Source organism: Besnoitia besnoiti, assembly GCF_002563875.1.
Source record: "Besnoitia besnoiti strain Bb-Ger1 chromosome Unknown contig00007, whole genome shotgun sequence".
Lineage (NCBI taxonomy): Eukaryota > Apicomplexa > Conoidasida > Eucoccidiorida > Sarcocystidae > Besnoitia > Besnoitia besnoiti.
Genome location: NW_021703915.1, coordinates 2,591,718 through 2,608,626, shown reverse-complemented (window position 1 = coordinate 2,608,626; position 16,909 = coordinate 2,591,718). Strand labels below are relative to the sequence as shown.

Below are 16,909 nucleotides of genomic sequence, written 5' to 3'. Positions count from 1 at the left end.
ACTGCTAACGGTGTTGGGCCAAAACACCCTTCATCCAGCACATCTAGGTTGCGTTCGATATAAATTGGTCTCAGTTTTGCGACTAGAAAGACAAATCTGAATCCTGTCATATCCAACGTTCAGCTCCCGGAATCAGGAGTTGCTCCCCAACAGTGAGCCAGAACATAAAAGTGTAGCACTTACCCCCTTTACTTCTCGTATCACCATTTGCACGTTTGGAAACAAACCGGAAGTAATGTCTGTCATCGAACCATTTTCTCGGAATCTCGAACGAGGGACTGCTAGATAGAGATTCTTGAGACCTATACAGACCCCGTTACCACGCAGTCACGACAACCCAGCGCAATCACGAGGTGTTTCGAAGTGGCGAAAATTCCTGCCTACATTCAGAATGCTGATAAATGCAGATCAGCAGACGCCCTGCGCTTTAGAGGAAAGGAGGAGCGGTGCGAGAGCGGCGTGGCCCGTCGTCGTCGGCCTTGCCACGCGGACCCCCATAGATCAAAACTCAGAGTCAATCCCTGATATGTCTCCTGACAAAGTTTCCTCACGCATTGTGGTTCCACAGGAAAATTGCCTGCCCGCGAGAGGACACCTCTGCGCGGTGCCGTAAGGTAGACCAATGGGAGGAGACTCACAACGGTGAGACAAAGGAGCTCAACAACCCATCACCGTAGGGCCCCCTCTAATGCACATCATCCATAACGCGGATCCGACCTAGGTACCAGCGAGCACATCCGGGAGTTGAATAAAGAGATTGCTTACGAACTCGATCGATCCTTCACGCGAGACTACTCGCGCCAAGCCGTTCTGAAGACGCTTCACCGGTGTCTACTACCTGGAAAAAAGGGTGGCGCTCCATCAACTTCCGCGGTGTCCATCGTTCTTCTTTATTCGGTTCCGTCAATAGCTTGACAATTTCCAATAACTGCATCCGGGTTTCTCTCGCGCTCAATCCCAGAACCGCCATGTCCGGAGCTTGAAACCTGCCTGGCTTAATGCTGTCAATCAACAATCTGACCAGGTCCCATCCATCCTTGCGTGATGCTTCTGTTGAATATGGATGCTCATAGTTCGTAAGCATCTGGAACAGTGTTATTCCCAATGCCCAGGCATCGTCGGCTTCGCTCGGGTGGTGCGTTTGTCCTGCAAACGCAGCACGGAGTCTCTCAGGAGATGTTTGCATCACTGTCCAGTGCACGGCGTCCGGCCTGCATGAGCCCATAGGAGTCACAGACGTCAGATCGATGAGCTTTACTTGCCCGCTTTCAAGATCGACAACCAAGTTCTCGGGCTTTAGATCACCATGGACGTAGCCCAGCATGTTCAGATTCGCCACTGCCAGGACGGTATCATAGAACACAGCTTTGAGAAGAGTCTTTTTGGCATTGATGATTCGTATGTCGAACATATCAGGCCCGAAGACTGGCATTAGCGTGACTTGCGTTGAGATGAATACAGTCGTAAGCTGACCATCACTGAGGACTTCAGTCCTTTGTACAGGAGGGTAGCCGTCGCCCCGTTTCATGTGGTAGACGCCGAAAGCGACCCCAACTCCCAGCCCGTGCAGTTCCTCTGAGGGCTTCTTTTCTAATAGCATGTTTGTCGCCTCCATTTCTCCGGTGATGTGCTTTTGAAGCGCGGCTTCCGCCTGTGTCAGGGTGGTTCCGGTATCTCCATGGTGAAAGTAAAATTTCGCGGCCAGCTTCTGAGGCAGCGCGGTGGCGGTGTCCGGAAGACGTTGTACCTCACACACAATTCCCACGCCGCCTGAACCCAGGAAATCACCCCGTCGCAACCACTCGGAAGTGCCGTCTGGTTTCACTACCTCAATGACCGAGGAGGGCGGCAAAAACAAGTCAATAGCCCGTTTGTAGAAGTCTGGTGCGCTACGCTGCCGAAGCTCTTTTTTAGTAAATCGTGCATACTTTTCCAGAAGCATCCGGCCCTCCAACAGTTCCCACTGCTCAAGTGGCTTTCCAGTAAACACATCCTCAGCTTCTGAACCAGAAGAAGGTCCTGCAGAGCTTGTACTCGGAATCGCCTCTCCTGCTGGGCTCGCGGGACCCACCCCCGCTCCTGCCGCAGGACCATGCGCATGGACAGCAGCACGAGGAGTTGAGGACGCCGTACTCTCACCATCCTCCCTCCACCGAAGACGCGCGTGAGAAGACTCGGCTCGCCTCCTCTTCGGTGATGCCAAAACTCTTGCCACCACGGACCGCGGCGCCCATGAATGATGCCGTCGAGGTCGTCCATTCTGCGACTCTCGATGCTGTGAGAGTTTTTCAGCTAATACATATTGTGCAGGCAGAGAAGGCAGCAATGGTGCGATGCCCACTGGATTACGCCTCAACCTTGCATTCTTGCGTCTCGCCTGACTCACTTGATCGTCCACGCCAAGGAGAACCTGGTTGCTGCCGGATATGGCGTTGGACGAGGAGGCACAATAAGCCACGAGCAGTGTGGCGAACAAGGCTAGAAGGCGGAGCCTCCTGATCCGGATTTCAGCTAGCGTTGCCATATTCCCTCTTCTCGCTGCGAACCGAAAGATGAGGAATATGGGCAAGAGAAGTCCCGCCAGTCTTCTATGTAGCATGAAGCAGCACAAGGTGCCCCTGCCGCGGATCCGCCCCGAGCAGTGTCTCAGGAATTCTGTCGATCGCTGCCACGGTAGACAAAGCCTCTGGATCTCGCAGTGTGCGTCTGCCTCGAATCCGCTCATGCCATGGAAGATTCCTCTACGCAGTACTCGGGTGATTTCAGGCTAATGCCAACACCAAGTCGGCGTCTGTTCCCGACGCCTGGTCTTGGATGTGCAGTGTTACCACGCCCGCGTTTCCGTATGGCAGGACTTCAAGGGGTCAATTGCAGTATCTACGCGCAGGCCCTGTCGCCGTGCCACACTTGGGGCAGCGCTGGCGCTTGCAACCTCGGTAATCTCTAACGTGAAGAACACACAACACACCGCGTTGCTCCGAGCCTCTCAAAATCCGAGCTTGCGGCCTCGGGCCTTTTGCTTCTTTGACAGTCAGTGATTATGGACACAAACAAAAGTGCCGGAGACAATGGCTTGCTGCAAGACAAATGAAGGCTGATAGGAAGCGAAAGCGACAGGCCGTGGTTTCCGCACGTAATGTAGCTGGTGTCTTGCCAGGAGCACTAGGCCACGCGACTCACGGGGGAACGGCGAAGTCGAGGCTGAGCAATTTAGTGAATCCACATTGCATATTCACAACTGCACCTACGGATGTCATTCACCGGCGCGCCTCGGCAACATCCATTGCTTTTGCAGTACATTCTGTGTCTGGCTTTGCCCGAGCTAGCCGCATGACTGCGCACTCTAGTGAGGGCCGCCAGCAGCAGGGGGTGGCAGTTCTAACTGGGGCCCCCTTAGTATCCTGATCGTTAGCATGCCGTCACCACGCTCACAACCACGGTTTAGGAATGCCTCTAAGGAACTACTGCCCGATATAATAATTATGTGCCAGTTCTGGTCGTTATCATTTTGTCTGATTCAGAGACAGATCGTATTTCTGTTTCACATCGTGCCTTAATAATCTCAACTATACAATCCGGCCTTTAACGCAGTCACAGACACCGTTCACATCTCTGTTTCGTATCGTAATTCAATGGTATCCTTTACTTTACAGTGCGATAAATATAGCGCTCTCACGCAGAAATTGTGGCAAGCGAAGTCTGGGGGGCACAAACACGAAGCGGACGCTCCAGCTGACGCAAGGCGACATGCCAGCAGTGAGACCATCTTCCACGTGATGATGTGCTAATGCTGCCCAGCCAGGAAGAGCTGCAGTACGAGAGAATCCCCTGTGTTTATTTCGCAGGACACGTGAATACACCATAACGTAACAGAAACTTCACTGTGCCTCGCATGCCTCTTGCTTGCCTCATGTATCTCTCGGCAGCACTTCCCCCCTTCGCAGCAGCGAGAGCGCCATCCAGGAAGCTGTATTGCATGAGATACTTCTGATTAATCTTTTCTGGCTCTATGTCGTGCGTAAGCTGATAGTGTTAAAATTCATCGGGTGGAAATGCACGCTTATTTGTACAGAAAAAAGTGGAGCGCAATTTGTACCGCGATCCAGCTAGAGGTACTCCGACATCAAGTGCCAGCAAAGACGGGAACGGCTCCGAAACCGACTGGGATTACGACGTCAGCAGTATCTGGGGCATCATCTGCCGGTGTGGACGCTAACAGGGGGAAGAGCCTCTGCATGCCAATGTACTCCACAACCAACCCCCTCTCCCTAGACAGAACAGCCATGTTAGAGTTGCCCGCGAACTGTCACTATAGAGGCGTTGCTGGCGTGTTACTAAAGCTAGACAAAGAACACTCTCGCTTGATCGATATGAAGAATCATGGGGACCCGGCGCCTGAAAGTGGAAGCCGAGCTCCGACTACGGGCCGGTAAGTGGCCCGGGAAACCATTCACAAGTAAACTCTTGTTGGATGAAGGCGGGGGGGGGGGGGGGGAGGGGGGAGACAACGTCCTTTGAAGGGCAGATATGCGTCAGAGTTGACTCGTGTGGCGCGAAGGCAGCATCGCTCACGGCGTGGCGACGGGGAACGCAGAGGGGGCCATCAATGCCAAACACACGGCGGCATTTTCGAAATCAGTCACTCTCTCGCCTCATGAGCCATATTAGGGGCCATGTGGATTGCCTCTGAAGCGGTGGAACCGTAATTTGGAGCGATGGGTCCCCCTGATAGTGGCTACCTTCGATGCTCCTAGAGATCGCCCACGTGCTGCTACGGGAGCCCCGTGCCAATCGCCTTTCGTGTTTCGTTTAGTGCCGTCCACAGCGCGAGGTCGAATGCCTGCTGCTGGCTAACGGACTGCAGCAGAAAAAAGGCATGCGCTCGTCGCTGTCTCTTGAGGTCTTCTTGCACGGAACCTAGCCTTGCGACGGGCTCACATATCTTCTCGGGAGGCACTGCGGGTCGTCAGTGAATTGGCGCTAGCAAGAGCGGCAGCAGCCGCTATTGCCTTCTGCCACCAGCTACCCCACGCGTACGTGAGTTCTGACAGAGCGACAACAATTGAGTGTAGGAAATAACACACGAGGAAATACGTTCTGGATTCCGTTCACTGGATCTTTATTTGTGGGGTCGCATATACGCGTGCATGCTCTCGACAGTGCCTCGCTGTTCGTGCATCACAGAGCCAGTGTACTGATTCCTTCCCCCTAAGCGACAGTTTCTCCCTAGTTCCGCTCTAGGCAGCCAGGCAACTGTCGTCTCCGAAGAGACTTCAACGGGTGCCTTTTTCCGTGTGAAGGGCAGTCCTTCCGTAGAACACACGTCGTTCTGCTCGTGAACGTGTCTTCGTACATGCATGCATTTTTCAGCAGCGGTGGCGGGGAACTGCGAGACAGCAAATGTTGAAATTGGTTCGGTTTTTCCCAGTTTTTCCTTGCTTCGTCAATTAAGCTCTTTCCACTTCTTCCTCGCTCCTGTGCTGCATGCTCGCTGCTTGCCTAATGTTGTGATATTTCGTCCTGTACTAACCTCCCCTCTCTTGGAAACTACTCCCGTTTGCGCCTGCTTCAGTTTGTTCGTCTTTCAGTAAGGGTCTTCCCCTCTGCCCTCGAAACGCTCGGCCTTTCTCGCCGTCGATTTCTCGCCTAAGTTTTTTCTGCTGCTTCCTTACCGCATTCGGGGCCCGTTCTCACCGAAGAAGGCCGCCTGTGGTTCCCCTGTGTTTGCGCTGCTGCGCTCACACCGTTTCGTCTGTCATACCTTTAGGTCTACGATCGGCAGCCCTTTTCCCTTTTGCCATTTGCGACTTTTTACCTGTCCTGTTTGCTCTGGTCCTGACAAGTCTAGTAGTTATTATTGTACTTTTTCCTGCCATATTGGGAAGTTTTTGGGTCTTCAGTTTCCCGCCACTTCTTTACCATGCCGCCTGCATCCATGGATAACGAGTCCATCGCTTCTTCGGACTTTGCCTCTGACGGCGAGGACGGTGAGGGGATGAGCGCTGGCTTCTCTGTGTCAGACTCAGACGAAGGCGATGCGCCGTCGGTTGACCCGACAGGCGCGGGCGGCGTCGCTCAGAAGAAAGGAGAAGGGCCTTGGCGGTTGGAACTGAACTCGAATCTTGCCTCTCAGGCGCATCGACTAGCTCTGAAGGAACAGAAACGTGCAAGGGGCGAGAAAGAGGGAACGCTGCGGCTGACAGCGCCCGAGCAGTCCCCAGAGAGTCAGAGAAAGAAAGGCCAGCAGATCCAAAAGCAGCAAGGCATCATCGCAGATCTCCTTGCTCTGAGGATTCGTCTCAATGGTGCTCTGAGGGGCTGCAATCGCCTTCCAAACGCTCACATGTTTGCACTGCTGAGTGAATTCATGGGGAACGCGCGGAAGGACTTGAAACAGACACGAGAGAGAGAGCAAGGTGCCACAGCAAATGAAGATTCATCTTCGCCGTCCGCGGGCACGGTTTCGACTTCGCTGTCTGTCTCTTTGAATGGCCTGAGAGAAGAAGCTGCGGGCCTCGTTGAAGACTTGCTCGCCTTACAAGGTGCACTTCTTGAACAGAACGGCTTTCGCGCAGATTTTGAAGAAGAGGACGAAGAAGAAGATGACGCGGCAGCCGTAGCCGCGGAACGCAGTGGAGCCGAGCATGAGGACTCTTGGGAGCGACGACGCCTTCGCTGGCGACAGGCCCAGAGATCTCTAAGGCACAGGCGCACCGACGATGCTGAAGCTGAGGATGCAGAGGCGTCACGGGGAAAGGAGGGCGGCGGCAGCAAGAAGAGAAAGGCCGCGGCAGTTTTGTCTTCTGATGAAGAGGACGCGTTCACTGACGCGGACGAAGCAAAGACACCTGTGGAACTCAGTGTATGGACAGACACCGTGGACGCCTTTTGGCGGCGGAAAGCCAGGCGGCTGTGTCTGGAAAATGCAGATGCCTGGCATGCCACCGTCGATGTAAGTTTTCTGACGCTGTGGCGCTTGTCAAAGCCCTTTCTCTCTGGTTTTCTGTTGTCCTCGTTGCCTGTCGGGGTTTCAAGCGATCCTGTTTCTGCGCCGCTTTTGTCTGTGTTTGACCGGCTTTTCCTCGTCTCATATTAGCTGTAAAGAGGTGGTGTCATGTGTGCTGCTCCCCTTTATACATATCGCTGTCTATGCGTGAGTCACGCTCGTGGTATACGGCGTAGGTTCAAAATCTGTGTAGAAGAGTTCAGTGGCCGGCTCTTGTGCACTGATGCAGCGCCCTGCAGCCATGTGCCTAGCGGCAGTAGGTGTTTCGGTTCTGTCGTGCTTTTCGCGCGTTTTCTGCGCGGCTGGCGTTATTACGCATTCAGATTCTGCCTCTCCGTTTGAGTGTCGCCTCGCTTCTGTGTCGGTGCGTTTTTTTTTTCAGCCGCGATCCCAGAGCTTTAGGTCGATGAGTCAACCGCCGTCGCAACAACTGCATCACGCCATGACTACCCAGTATTCTCGTCTTCTGACCCGCGCGCTCCGGTCAGCTCATATTCCTCTCTCTGCGACGGCCTCTGCTACCGCGCGTTCTGCTGCGCCAGACCCAACGAGCAGACATGGCGAAAGTGGCTCATCCAGTGAAGGATGTGTGCCTTGTCATGTTGTCGGGTGTTCCACGCTGCAAAAACTTGTTCACCGCTCTGGAGAAGGAGAGCGAGAAGCAGCGGGCACCGCGTCGATTCTCGCCGACCTTTTGAGACACGATTTTTACGACGACGGAGTGAGTGAATGCGTATACACTAGTCTGCGTTGCGAGTTGAGAGAAGACCTGCGGAAGGTGAGGCGTTAAGTCGATATGTCTTGCGCCGTCGGCGAACAACCGTGCCGTATTTGTGAGGTCTTCTGCGCTCTGCTGGTGCGCCTGCGCATTTGACTCACGTCGGCGTTGTGCAAGGCTGTGTAGAGTCAGGGTCTGATTTTTCCGCCTTCCTCGTATGACGCGTTTATCTGTGCTTGGGGATGTCAATGCGCTGTCGCTCAAAGCTCTTACTGTATGCCTTATTCAGCTGTGCCGTGCCTTAGTCTCGTCTTCCTGCCTCCTGTCGGCGGCATTCTCGCTGCGGTGGGTGTGCGTCGCGCCCTTTGTCTACAAATTAAAGGTTGGCGAATCTTTAGTCTCCCCTCATTTCCGTTGCTTCTTTTCTTCTGACGTCAAGAAGCAGCGCGTGTGTCTTGTCGCGACTCCAGGATTTCTACGTCGAACTACTCAAGCAGGTGGTGAAGCAAGGTGGAGCCTTGTAAGTCTCGCTTCAGGCTGATGTGCCTGTTTTAGTCTTGCTTTAGACATTTTGGCTGGTGTTAGAGCTTGCTGCAATCTGTTGGGGCTCGTGTCTTCATCTGCACCTAGATTTGGAACTGCTGGCTTCTTAGTTTGTGTGTTCACTGTATCCTCCTCAAGTTCCAGTGAACAACAAAGGCCGTTGGTGAAGGTGTTTGCATGTGATGTCCGTGCTCTACTTTGTTCAGGGATTCGTCAGACACCCTTGACAAAGAAAAAAGCCTCTTAAAACTGCGAAACAAGCTGAACCGTAAGTCGAGGAACTGTGCCTTCCGCGTAGGATTGAAGTCTGCAGGAGGTGGTCTAGAGCATGATTACAGGTGCCGATGATTACTGAGTCAAGATTTTCCCTGTCAAGGCGCAGCGGGGCATCCGTTTTTCGTTCTTGAATATGTATGGCCGAGTAGTCAGGACGGCGATAGATGACCTGCCCCAGTGACCGGCTGTTTTAGATCTGTTGGAGTCGATAGAGTGAATAGAAAACGTAAGCGGGAGGGCTTGGTGCCAGGCAGATGCTGTCTAGAGGCTGGTCGCGCTCATGCTCTAAAAGACATACAAACTCCTCATTTAAAGAAATTTACAGAGAAGGTAGACAGCTTGTTCGTGGGCAATAATGCATTCGAATGACTCTGTCGCACCGCATTGGGGTGGTATAATGAGTCATACTGTATGTGTCTCAAATCGTGGGCGGACGCCAACAGGAAGCCGGACAGACGTGGATCGTCGCGCCTCTAAGGGAAGAAAAATTCGGTATCAGCCCATCGAGAAACTTCAGAACTTGGTGGTAAGGGCCTTCACAACACGTAGTGCTTTGATGAAGTGAGAGAATTCTGGCACAGATCTCCTTGACACGCGTTGGACGCCGTCGTTCGGACCTGGTATCTACCGGACCTCGTTCGGTATAGGTGGCTGAGAGAACCGTCGCGCACAGTTTATATTATTGTTTGTTCAACTACTTCTTCCACAATTCTAAATTTCTCCCCTGGCGGCTCTATTAGGTGAGGGCGGTTATGACTGTGTCTTTGGTTGCAGGCCGCGATTCCGTGGCAGCCAAATGTAGATGCGCTCCCTGGTGCCGGAGATGAAACCATGGTGAACAGGCTCATGCGCCAACTGTTTGCCGACGATTGAGTAATAGGCAAGAGCTCAGTGGAAGCAAACATGAATGGGGGCTACGTCGCCAGGGGGAAGCCGCGGAGCGTATATAGCCGGCATACGCGTCCAAGGGAGTAGATATGCGTGCCATAAAACACTGTGAACGGCAGAGACAGTAGCATCGCATCTGGGTGGTGGATGGAGAGCGCAGGTGTGATGCAACGATGGGACTGGTGCTTTCGCGAGCCCTTTCACCGGGACGTGCAACAATGTCCATTAGGCTTCGAGGCGTAGTCTGACGTCGGCACGCAGTGGTGTGCGTTGGCTGTCTTGGTGCTAGCTGGGGAAGCATTTTACGGTGCGTATCTGTCTCGTTTCGACCGCGCCGAGTGCTGGATTGCTTGTCTGGCTATTCAAGGGGCTGCGGTATTTTGTTAGTTGGAAACATCAACGGGGTTTCTCCGCAGAAAGAGAGGTTTCCTGTTTCTGCTTTTGTGTAGTTCGCAACTCTGATTCTAATCACAACGTGAAATGAGACACTTTGCACCGGTGCATCGTATGGCCGGTAGATAGGCCGCAGCTTCATGGTTCACCCAGGTTTCGGGAGGCGCCAGGCCTCAGTTCAGAGGCTCTGTTTTACACGAAATCGCCGGATGTGCACATTGACGTATCCTGTATTTTCCAAACGCGAGGAAATCGGGTTCCCTCGTCATGCAGAGTTACTCAGTAGTGCCCACAGAAACTGATGCGCACTTTTCTCCTCGCAGCTTTTCTAGCGTACGTGGCGTGAATGTCTCTAGTGCGGTTCAAATCCGCGACCTAAGATACTTCAATCTTCTTTTTGGTGTGGGGAGCGTCCGCTTCACGGGTCTCCACAGTGACTTCCAAGATGCCGTTGGCTATAGACGCCGTTACCGCGTCTTCAACTGCATTAGACGGCAACTGGAATTTCCTGCAGAAACGTCCGAAGGCGCGCTCCTTGATGAGTTCCCGGCCGCTCTGCCCAAACAGCTCCTTTTCATCTAGGACACTCCGCGTCCCTGAGGAGTAACACAACGCTCACGAAACATATGTTGCCTCCTCACGAAGCGGTGGTTTGTCGCCATTAGTCGTTTTCGAATGCTGCATCACCCCTGGATAGTGCTGTGCGGTAGCCGTGACCCAAAAGTAACCCCCGTGCGTCGCGTGGAAAAACCGCTTACCTGAGATGATGATAGCATGGTCATCCACCTCAACAGCAATATCCTTCTTTTCAAATCCAGGGAGATCGAAAAGCATAACAATCTTGTGCGCAGCACTGTCGTAGTATGCATCAAGGCGAGGCCGGAAATTGATTCCCTGCCCAGCCTGTGCCGCAGTCGGGGCGAGCTCAAAGATGGTATTTGGTGAAGCAGCCACGGGAGAGCCAATCACCGCGGAGCACCACATAGTTCCCTGTCAGCACACCGAGTAGCCGAATGAGACAGTCAAGGGGAAAATACACAGCAGCCGCTCACGACAGGGATGTTGAGACCGACGTTGCTCCAGCTAACGAGAGAAATTCCCTGTCCAGACGCGTGTTCTAACATCGATGAAAGAAACCACCACAGATATTGCACATGCGGAACGACACCCGTAGCTGCAGCAGAGAGCTACCAAGAGCGTGAGAATTTCTTGGTAGCTGAATGGCCCTTGGCGTTGTCACTTGACATTATTTACGCGGTCTCTTGATTGTCCACTTGTCACGCTCACGGAGAATCCCTCCAAAAGGCTGCCTGTGGGTTCTTCAGAACTTCCGCATGGCATTCATCCCGGAGCACTCGTGATGCCGAACTGAGACACGTGGTGTCTCGTTCACTTAGATTTGAGCTTGCTCATCAAACGGACATAAAAAACTCACCTGAGAGTCAAGGAACTGGCGAAATTCATCCCAGTTGTACTGAAAAGAGCATGCACAAGCAAGCGCGTCATTCTAAGTAAAGAGAAGGTAAGAGGAGGTTATGGTGATTGAGCCGTCGTACGGCGTGAATACATTCTCCGTCGCGCGAGTTCACCTTGCGGCCTAAGCAGCAACGGCCGAAGAGTCACAAAAGCCCCGAAAGAGTTGAGAGAGAGGAGTACTGCAATCACAAGGGAGACACCCAGTCTCCACTCCTCCTACAGACGCTCCTCAACACGCAAGAACCGTTCTAGCTCTCGTGTTGCCTGCCTATCATCATTTCTTCGTGGTTCGTTGATTCAGCTAGTTACATGCGCACACAACGCAGTGGAAATGCGTAGACGGCCACCGCGTCATCCTTCTTTGTACGCGTAAAGATGATTCCGTCCTTTCGCCGATGCGCGCTAGTTTGTCCACGCAGCGCTGCGCTCCCGAGAGTTCCAAGTTTCGGGTTTAGACTTACGGTGTGCGACGTAACGGTGGTGGTGGCCCTGGTGCCGGCCGCGTCAGCCACTGGCCGAGACATTTGGAAGGAAGCTGAAGGTACGGATGTCATAGTGAATAATTGCGTAGAAGCCCTGATCTAGCCTCAAAATAAAGACAAAATCCACTTGCCACTGGGAAACCCGTCCCAGCAGCCACCCGTCATCGAGTGGGAGCTCGATTAGTCCAGTCGATCAAGTGGTGTTGAAAATCGCTACCGTATCGGTACGCGCAAAGAGGACACAAACAAACTTCTGCAGAAGACAGGATGGCGAATCAATTTAATGCGACGCAGCGCACGAAGTGGATGAAGAAAACTGTGCGCAGCATCGACGTGTCCCGGCGCGCTCAGCCACCCTGGCGGGTAAGCAGACGCTCGCCCTCCTCGCGCAATACGGCGGCGGGCGGCTTGTCGAAGGAAAGCATGTGTGTGTGTTTGTGTGTGTGAACAAAGGCAGCGGGCCACGTTGGAAAATGTAGGATGTAAGCGAGAGACTCGCTTCGTGCCCGCTTTCCTGCTTTTTCGGATATATCCGAGTCCAGGCTCGGCACGATCGCTGTCATGGATTCCCCCCCGACTCTGGGCACGGCTATGTTTGTCTGGCAGGAGTACAATGGATATCGGGAACGTTCGCACATCGCTTGAGGAAAGTGGGTGACTTGATAAACACGCCCTGCGCAGACTCCTCACTTCCTCAAGAGATCCGTGCCGGAGAGAAGGCTGGCCTGGTGGTCAGTCTGTCAAGCCACCCGGACGATTTTGGCACTGAGCAGCTACAGCCATGCAGCGGCTGCCTCTCACGTGAGCACCTGTACACTGTGCGTATCTCACTGTCCTCTTCCATCTATTTCGCATTTTCGTTTTTGTGGGTCAACTATTGGCTACACAGAGCCGCGAGACGCAGTACCCTTCCCCTTGCGGAAGGTGTTAGCAGCACACGTAGAGTCCTGCAGTACTACCTTATCGCTCCAAAGCTTGCGGTTCATTGTTTAGTGTGTTAGTCACGCAGCAAACGGCCGCCGTTCGTTGTTAAAAGGAGCCGTGGCTCTTCACGCGATTGGAGAAGCTGCGCTGCCGAGCAATGGGAGCATTCACCGCAGATAGCGATCTAATCTTGTTTTCGGGGCACGTCTTCTTGCGCTCAAGACCTGGCTGGAGACCAACAAAATGCATTGCTGTCCAGCTGCCAAACCTCCACCGCGTCTACGTACAATTTCGAAGGCCTGTCCAGATACATTTTTAATCGTGAATTTCTTGCCATGATAGTCATAATCTTCCTTCTGTTTTTGTTCACGTCCGCCCACTAGCTGCGGTACAAAACCTACGGACCGAAACTGTGTCTTGGAGGTTCGTATTTTCCCGCAGTTCCCTTTCTCCCGTTTGCGTGGTCTACTATGGTGGTCTCGCCAAGTGTATCATCGACTTGTAGGTGCGTAAGAAAGCGGGGCGAACTCGGGAGGAACTAACTAGGATATTTTGACACGGCCCGAGTTTTCCCCAGCGGTATCCGCATGTTCACGAGGAACCGGTGTTAGTTTCCCCCCTAAGGGAAGGCGCAACGAGTGCTGTGGAAAGCTTGCAGCGGTGTAACACAAAAACAAAAATAATCCCAGGACCAAGAGGCGCACATAAACTGCCTGCCGAACCTTGTGGCATGTCGCGCCCCGACTCAAAAAATTGGTACGGCGACTTGTCTTCGCATCGTACAGCCGGCAAATACGTGTCATACTCCGCCTTTCCACCGTTACACTGTCTCCCATCATGCAATTTACAGGCGCGTTTGGCCCGAAAACAGCAACCGAGATCCTCCGGTGTTGCCAGTTCGCCCGCGGGCGCCTGAGCAAAGGCGCACACACAAGGAGTCAGGGAACGCAGCGGATGCTGTCGCATGCAGACATTCCTCTCTCTGTATCGTTCTTGCCTCGCCACTCCCCGCATCATGTAGCAAGAGCCGCACGCCTACCAGATCGCGCCTCGTCAGGCAGTGAGGAAAGAGACGACGACAGAGAGGCGCGCCCGCCGCCTGGCGCAGTCGACGTTTCCGCAGTCCGCAAGGTGTCCTCAATTTCCTTGGCCGTCGTCCGTGAAACGAGGCTATCCATCTACAGAAATGACACAACGCAGTGGGCTGCATGTCCGAACGTTCTGTCCGCCATCCGCGGGCGCTTTACTCTCTTCAGCAAAACAAACGCGCAGACTACGTGGGGTAACTCTCGCGCGGACAAGTCTTGCAGCTTGTGTGTGTGTGTGTCCTCATCCGGTACACAAAAACATTCAAGATCTAAAACAGTATTCCACCTCGTATTATGTACTCCCCAGAAAAAGCTAACAAATCCTCACCTTGTTTCGCGCGTCGAGAGACCCGCACACGCGCCGCAGCGTCGCTCCGTCGAGTTGGCTGAAGGAGACGCCGCAGACAGAGAGAAGCAACTCGCGCGTCGAGGAGGAGTCGCCGCAGCTCCGTCGCGCGGTGCTGGGCCTCAGAATGTGTGCTAAAACGTCCAAACTCCCCCCCCCCCCCCCCCCCCCCCCCCCCCCCCCCCGCCCGGGAACTGAGGAACTCACTTGTGCAGGATGGTCAGCGCGACGCGCGCCGTGACGCGGACGTCTGCGGAGGCTTCTGTGGCCATCTGAAAAGGAGGCAGAACCACACGGAGCAAAACGACGGAGACTGTGGAGGCCGCTGATCAAAGCACTAGCCCGCCGCTCGCCTGTGCGACGTCCGACCGCCACGCTTGTGAATCTCCGCGTTGAGTATGCAACAGCAAAACGCGCGTACTCGGCGCCTGGTCTCGGCCGCCCAACGCCTGACGAGCTCTCCAGAAGGGCTCTGAGTCGAACGCACAGGGTGGACCGCTTCTCCTCCTGAGGCCCTCAACGATGATACTCACATTCAACAGCAGCTTGACGACTTGTGGAAGCTCTCCATGCCGCCCCACTTGCTCGCCTGACTTCTGGAAGAGAACCGCGAGGCAGCACGCAGCCATCGAGCGTGCGCCGTGCTGCTTGCTGATCGGAGAGACACGCAAGACAACAGACGCAGGCAGTCGCTTGGCGCGGGTGCGGACGCTGTCTCGCGCCGCTCCTATGAGAGCTGACGGCTGAGTCCACGTCGACTAAAAGACACATGAAAAAGTTGTCAACGCCCCAGACCGGTTTCCACGAGTTCTCCCGTGTGCTCTATATGAAGCTCGGTTTCTTAAAAGCGAAAAGTGCGCCCTTCAGGTGACCTCGCTGTACGTCAGCATCGCGCATTTGTGCCCGTTTCCCCGCTGAGGCTCCAGCTTCTAACGCAGATGCTCCATGGAAGCCCCAGTTTGTCGGTCGTTTGATGGCGACTTACCAAGGCGGAATGCAGTGCAAGAACGCGTGTAAAACGCGCGCCTCGGAGGTGGATTGACACGCGGTGAACAGGACGCTTCTCACGGCTTCGTTGAGGAACTCGTTCGACTGGCAGCACTGGGAACAGCGGCAAAGGACAGGAGAGTGGACGGGAAGACACATTCAGACCGTCTGTCTGGAGGCCCGGCACCTCAGGATTCGAAATAAGCGACGCGGTATCCGCCTGGTTGCGCAGGGCTTACCTTTTTCATCGCGAGTTCAACGACTTCCACGATCCACGGATCCTGAACGACAGAGAAGCAGCGCCGCAGGAGCAGAATGGAGGTTACTTAGGGCGCGCATGCCGCGATCGACAGCTTTAGCTTCTCGCAGATCTGACGGCCGTAGAGTCGCCTCATCCCAGGCCTATGGCTTGGGCGAAACCCGCAGATTGTGGCCTCTCGCTGGAGTCTGACTCTGGTCGGTCAACCCCTCCTGGCATCTACCGCTCGTCGCTACTACGCAGGTCGGATTCAAAAGCGTGTTCGCTCTCGCCTTACCATTTTTTTCTTTCCAAAAAAGAAAAGATCGCTCAGAGCCAGGCACGCATTCTTCGCCACCGTCGACCGCGGGCTGGCGAGCCACGCCAGCACGCCGGAAACGGCCTGCCGCAGGATATCTGAGTGCGACGTCACAGGACACCCAGAGCGACCAAAAATGTGGACAAAACACGTCCCCCAGCCAGCGTGGCTGCCCTGGGACACAAAGGTTACTGTAGTGCACTTTTGTGTGAGGCGGCAATCTGAGACACCTCGTTTTAGGACTGCTCACCTTTGGACGAAGAAGACACTTTGGGAAATGGCCGCCGCATGGTCTTACCTGGGGTAAGGAGACAGAAGTGGTATTTGGCGAGACGTCTCAACGTATCGAGAGTCTCGATCTGTTCAGTCCAGTCGCCCTTCGTGACTTCCTCTCCGAGACGGGGCAAGATCGTTTCCTCGATGGTTTTAACGGACGGCGCCTCATCGAACGGCTGCAGAAGCAATGCAAAGCACATTTCCGGGGAAAAGTTGGTTGATTCCAAATTTTAAGATCGCGCTTTTCTCTCTGTTTCTCTGCGTAAAGACTGGCGCACCTACCTGCAACTCTTCATGGGTGAGATACCGCAAAGCTCCTGCGTTCCGCCCGCCCAGCTGCAGACCTAGGGGCCTTCCCGACTTTGCTCGAAGACCGCTAGGCCCTGCGCGTTCCTGCGAATCTCCTTTGCGCGTCCCTGCAGAGCTGCCCGAGCTCCCCAGAGACGGCGAAGCTGCCCTGCCAACTCGGCTCGCCAGTTCCCGCCGCGTCGAAGATGGCGGGGCTGGTTTTTGCAGTTTCGAGGGATGCCGGAGCGCTGCTGGGAAGCTCTGAGAGGGCGACGACAGCGCGTCCTCCATGTTGGCATCCAGGGTTGCTTCCTCGTCGGACCCGCGGTCGCGACGCGATAGCGAGCGGGATGCGGAGCCGCGTGTGTTTGCTATCCTGTCCTTGGCTGGCATGCGTTTCACGCGCGGCTTCTCTGCCTCGGCACTCTCCGCCGGCTTCGGCTCCGGCGACTGGCTGCCCTGCGACACCTCGCGAGAGACAGAAAGGCTACCTGCTGCCTCCTCTTCAGAGTCCTCTCCTCTCTCTTTCGTCATGCGGAAAGGCATTTGAATCCGTGGCTGGCAGCCACCCCCCCCGACGCTCTCTGGGCGCGCCTCCCCCTTGAAGGCCGGCGGGTGCTCGCGGCTCGAGGCTGACGAAGGCGGTCTTTCTCTAGCTCTA

The 16,909-nt window shown here is 54.6% G+C and overlaps 4 protein-coding genes across 4 annotated transcripts; 1 reads left to right on the top strand and 3 right to left on the bottom strand.

The window, feature by feature from the left end:
* Positions 1–781: 781 nt before the first annotated feature.
* BESB_073760 (uncharacterized protein) lies at positions 782–2,524 on the bottom strand (the record flags this gene model as incomplete). Its single annotated transcript, XM_029365749.1, has 3 exons — positions 782–2,079; positions 2,223–2,292; positions 2,387–2,524. 3 exons carry the CDS (start codon positions 2,522–2,524, stop codon positions 782–784), a joined length of 1,506 nt encoding a protein of 501 aa, XP_029218233.1.
* Positions 2,525–5,920: 3,396 nt separating this feature from the next.
* Positions 5,921–9,416, top strand: BESB_073750 (uncharacterized protein; the record flags this gene model as incomplete). The annotated part of the gene is made up of 6 exons (XM_029365748.1): positions 5,921–6,952; positions 7,389–7,727; positions 8,195–8,244; positions 8,474–8,539; positions 8,991–9,069; positions 9,318–9,416. The coding sequence occupies 6 exons, from the start codon at positions 5,921–5,923 to the stop codon at positions 9,414–9,416; spliced, it is 1,665 nt and encodes a 554-aa protein (XP_029218232.1).
* Positions 9,417–10,199: 783 nt separating this feature from the next.
* BESB_073740 (heat shock protein HSP21) lies at positions 10,200–11,824 on the bottom strand (the record flags this gene model as incomplete). Its single annotated transcript, XM_029365747.1, has 4 exons — positions 10,200–10,420; positions 10,583–10,814; positions 11,260–11,298; positions 11,762–11,824. The coding sequence occupies 4 exons, from the start codon at positions 11,822–11,824 to the stop codon at positions 10,200–10,202; spliced, it is 555 nt and encodes a 184-aa protein (XP_029218231.1).
* A 1,726-nt stretch (positions 11,825–13,550) lies between these two features.
* Positions 13,551–16,794, bottom strand: BESB_073730 (uncharacterized protein; the record flags this gene model as incomplete). The annotated part of the gene is made up of 10 exons (XM_029365746.1): positions 13,551–13,618; positions 13,746–13,884; positions 14,123–14,180; positions 14,348–14,412; positions 14,674–14,791; positions 15,126–15,241; positions 15,367–15,408; positions 15,664–15,782; positions 15,983–16,136; positions 16,243–16,794. The coding sequence occupies 10 exons, from the start codon at positions 16,792–16,794 to the stop codon at positions 13,551–13,553; spliced, it is 1,431 nt and encodes a 476-aa protein (XP_029218230.1).
* Positions 16,795–16,909: the final 115 nt, after the last annotated feature.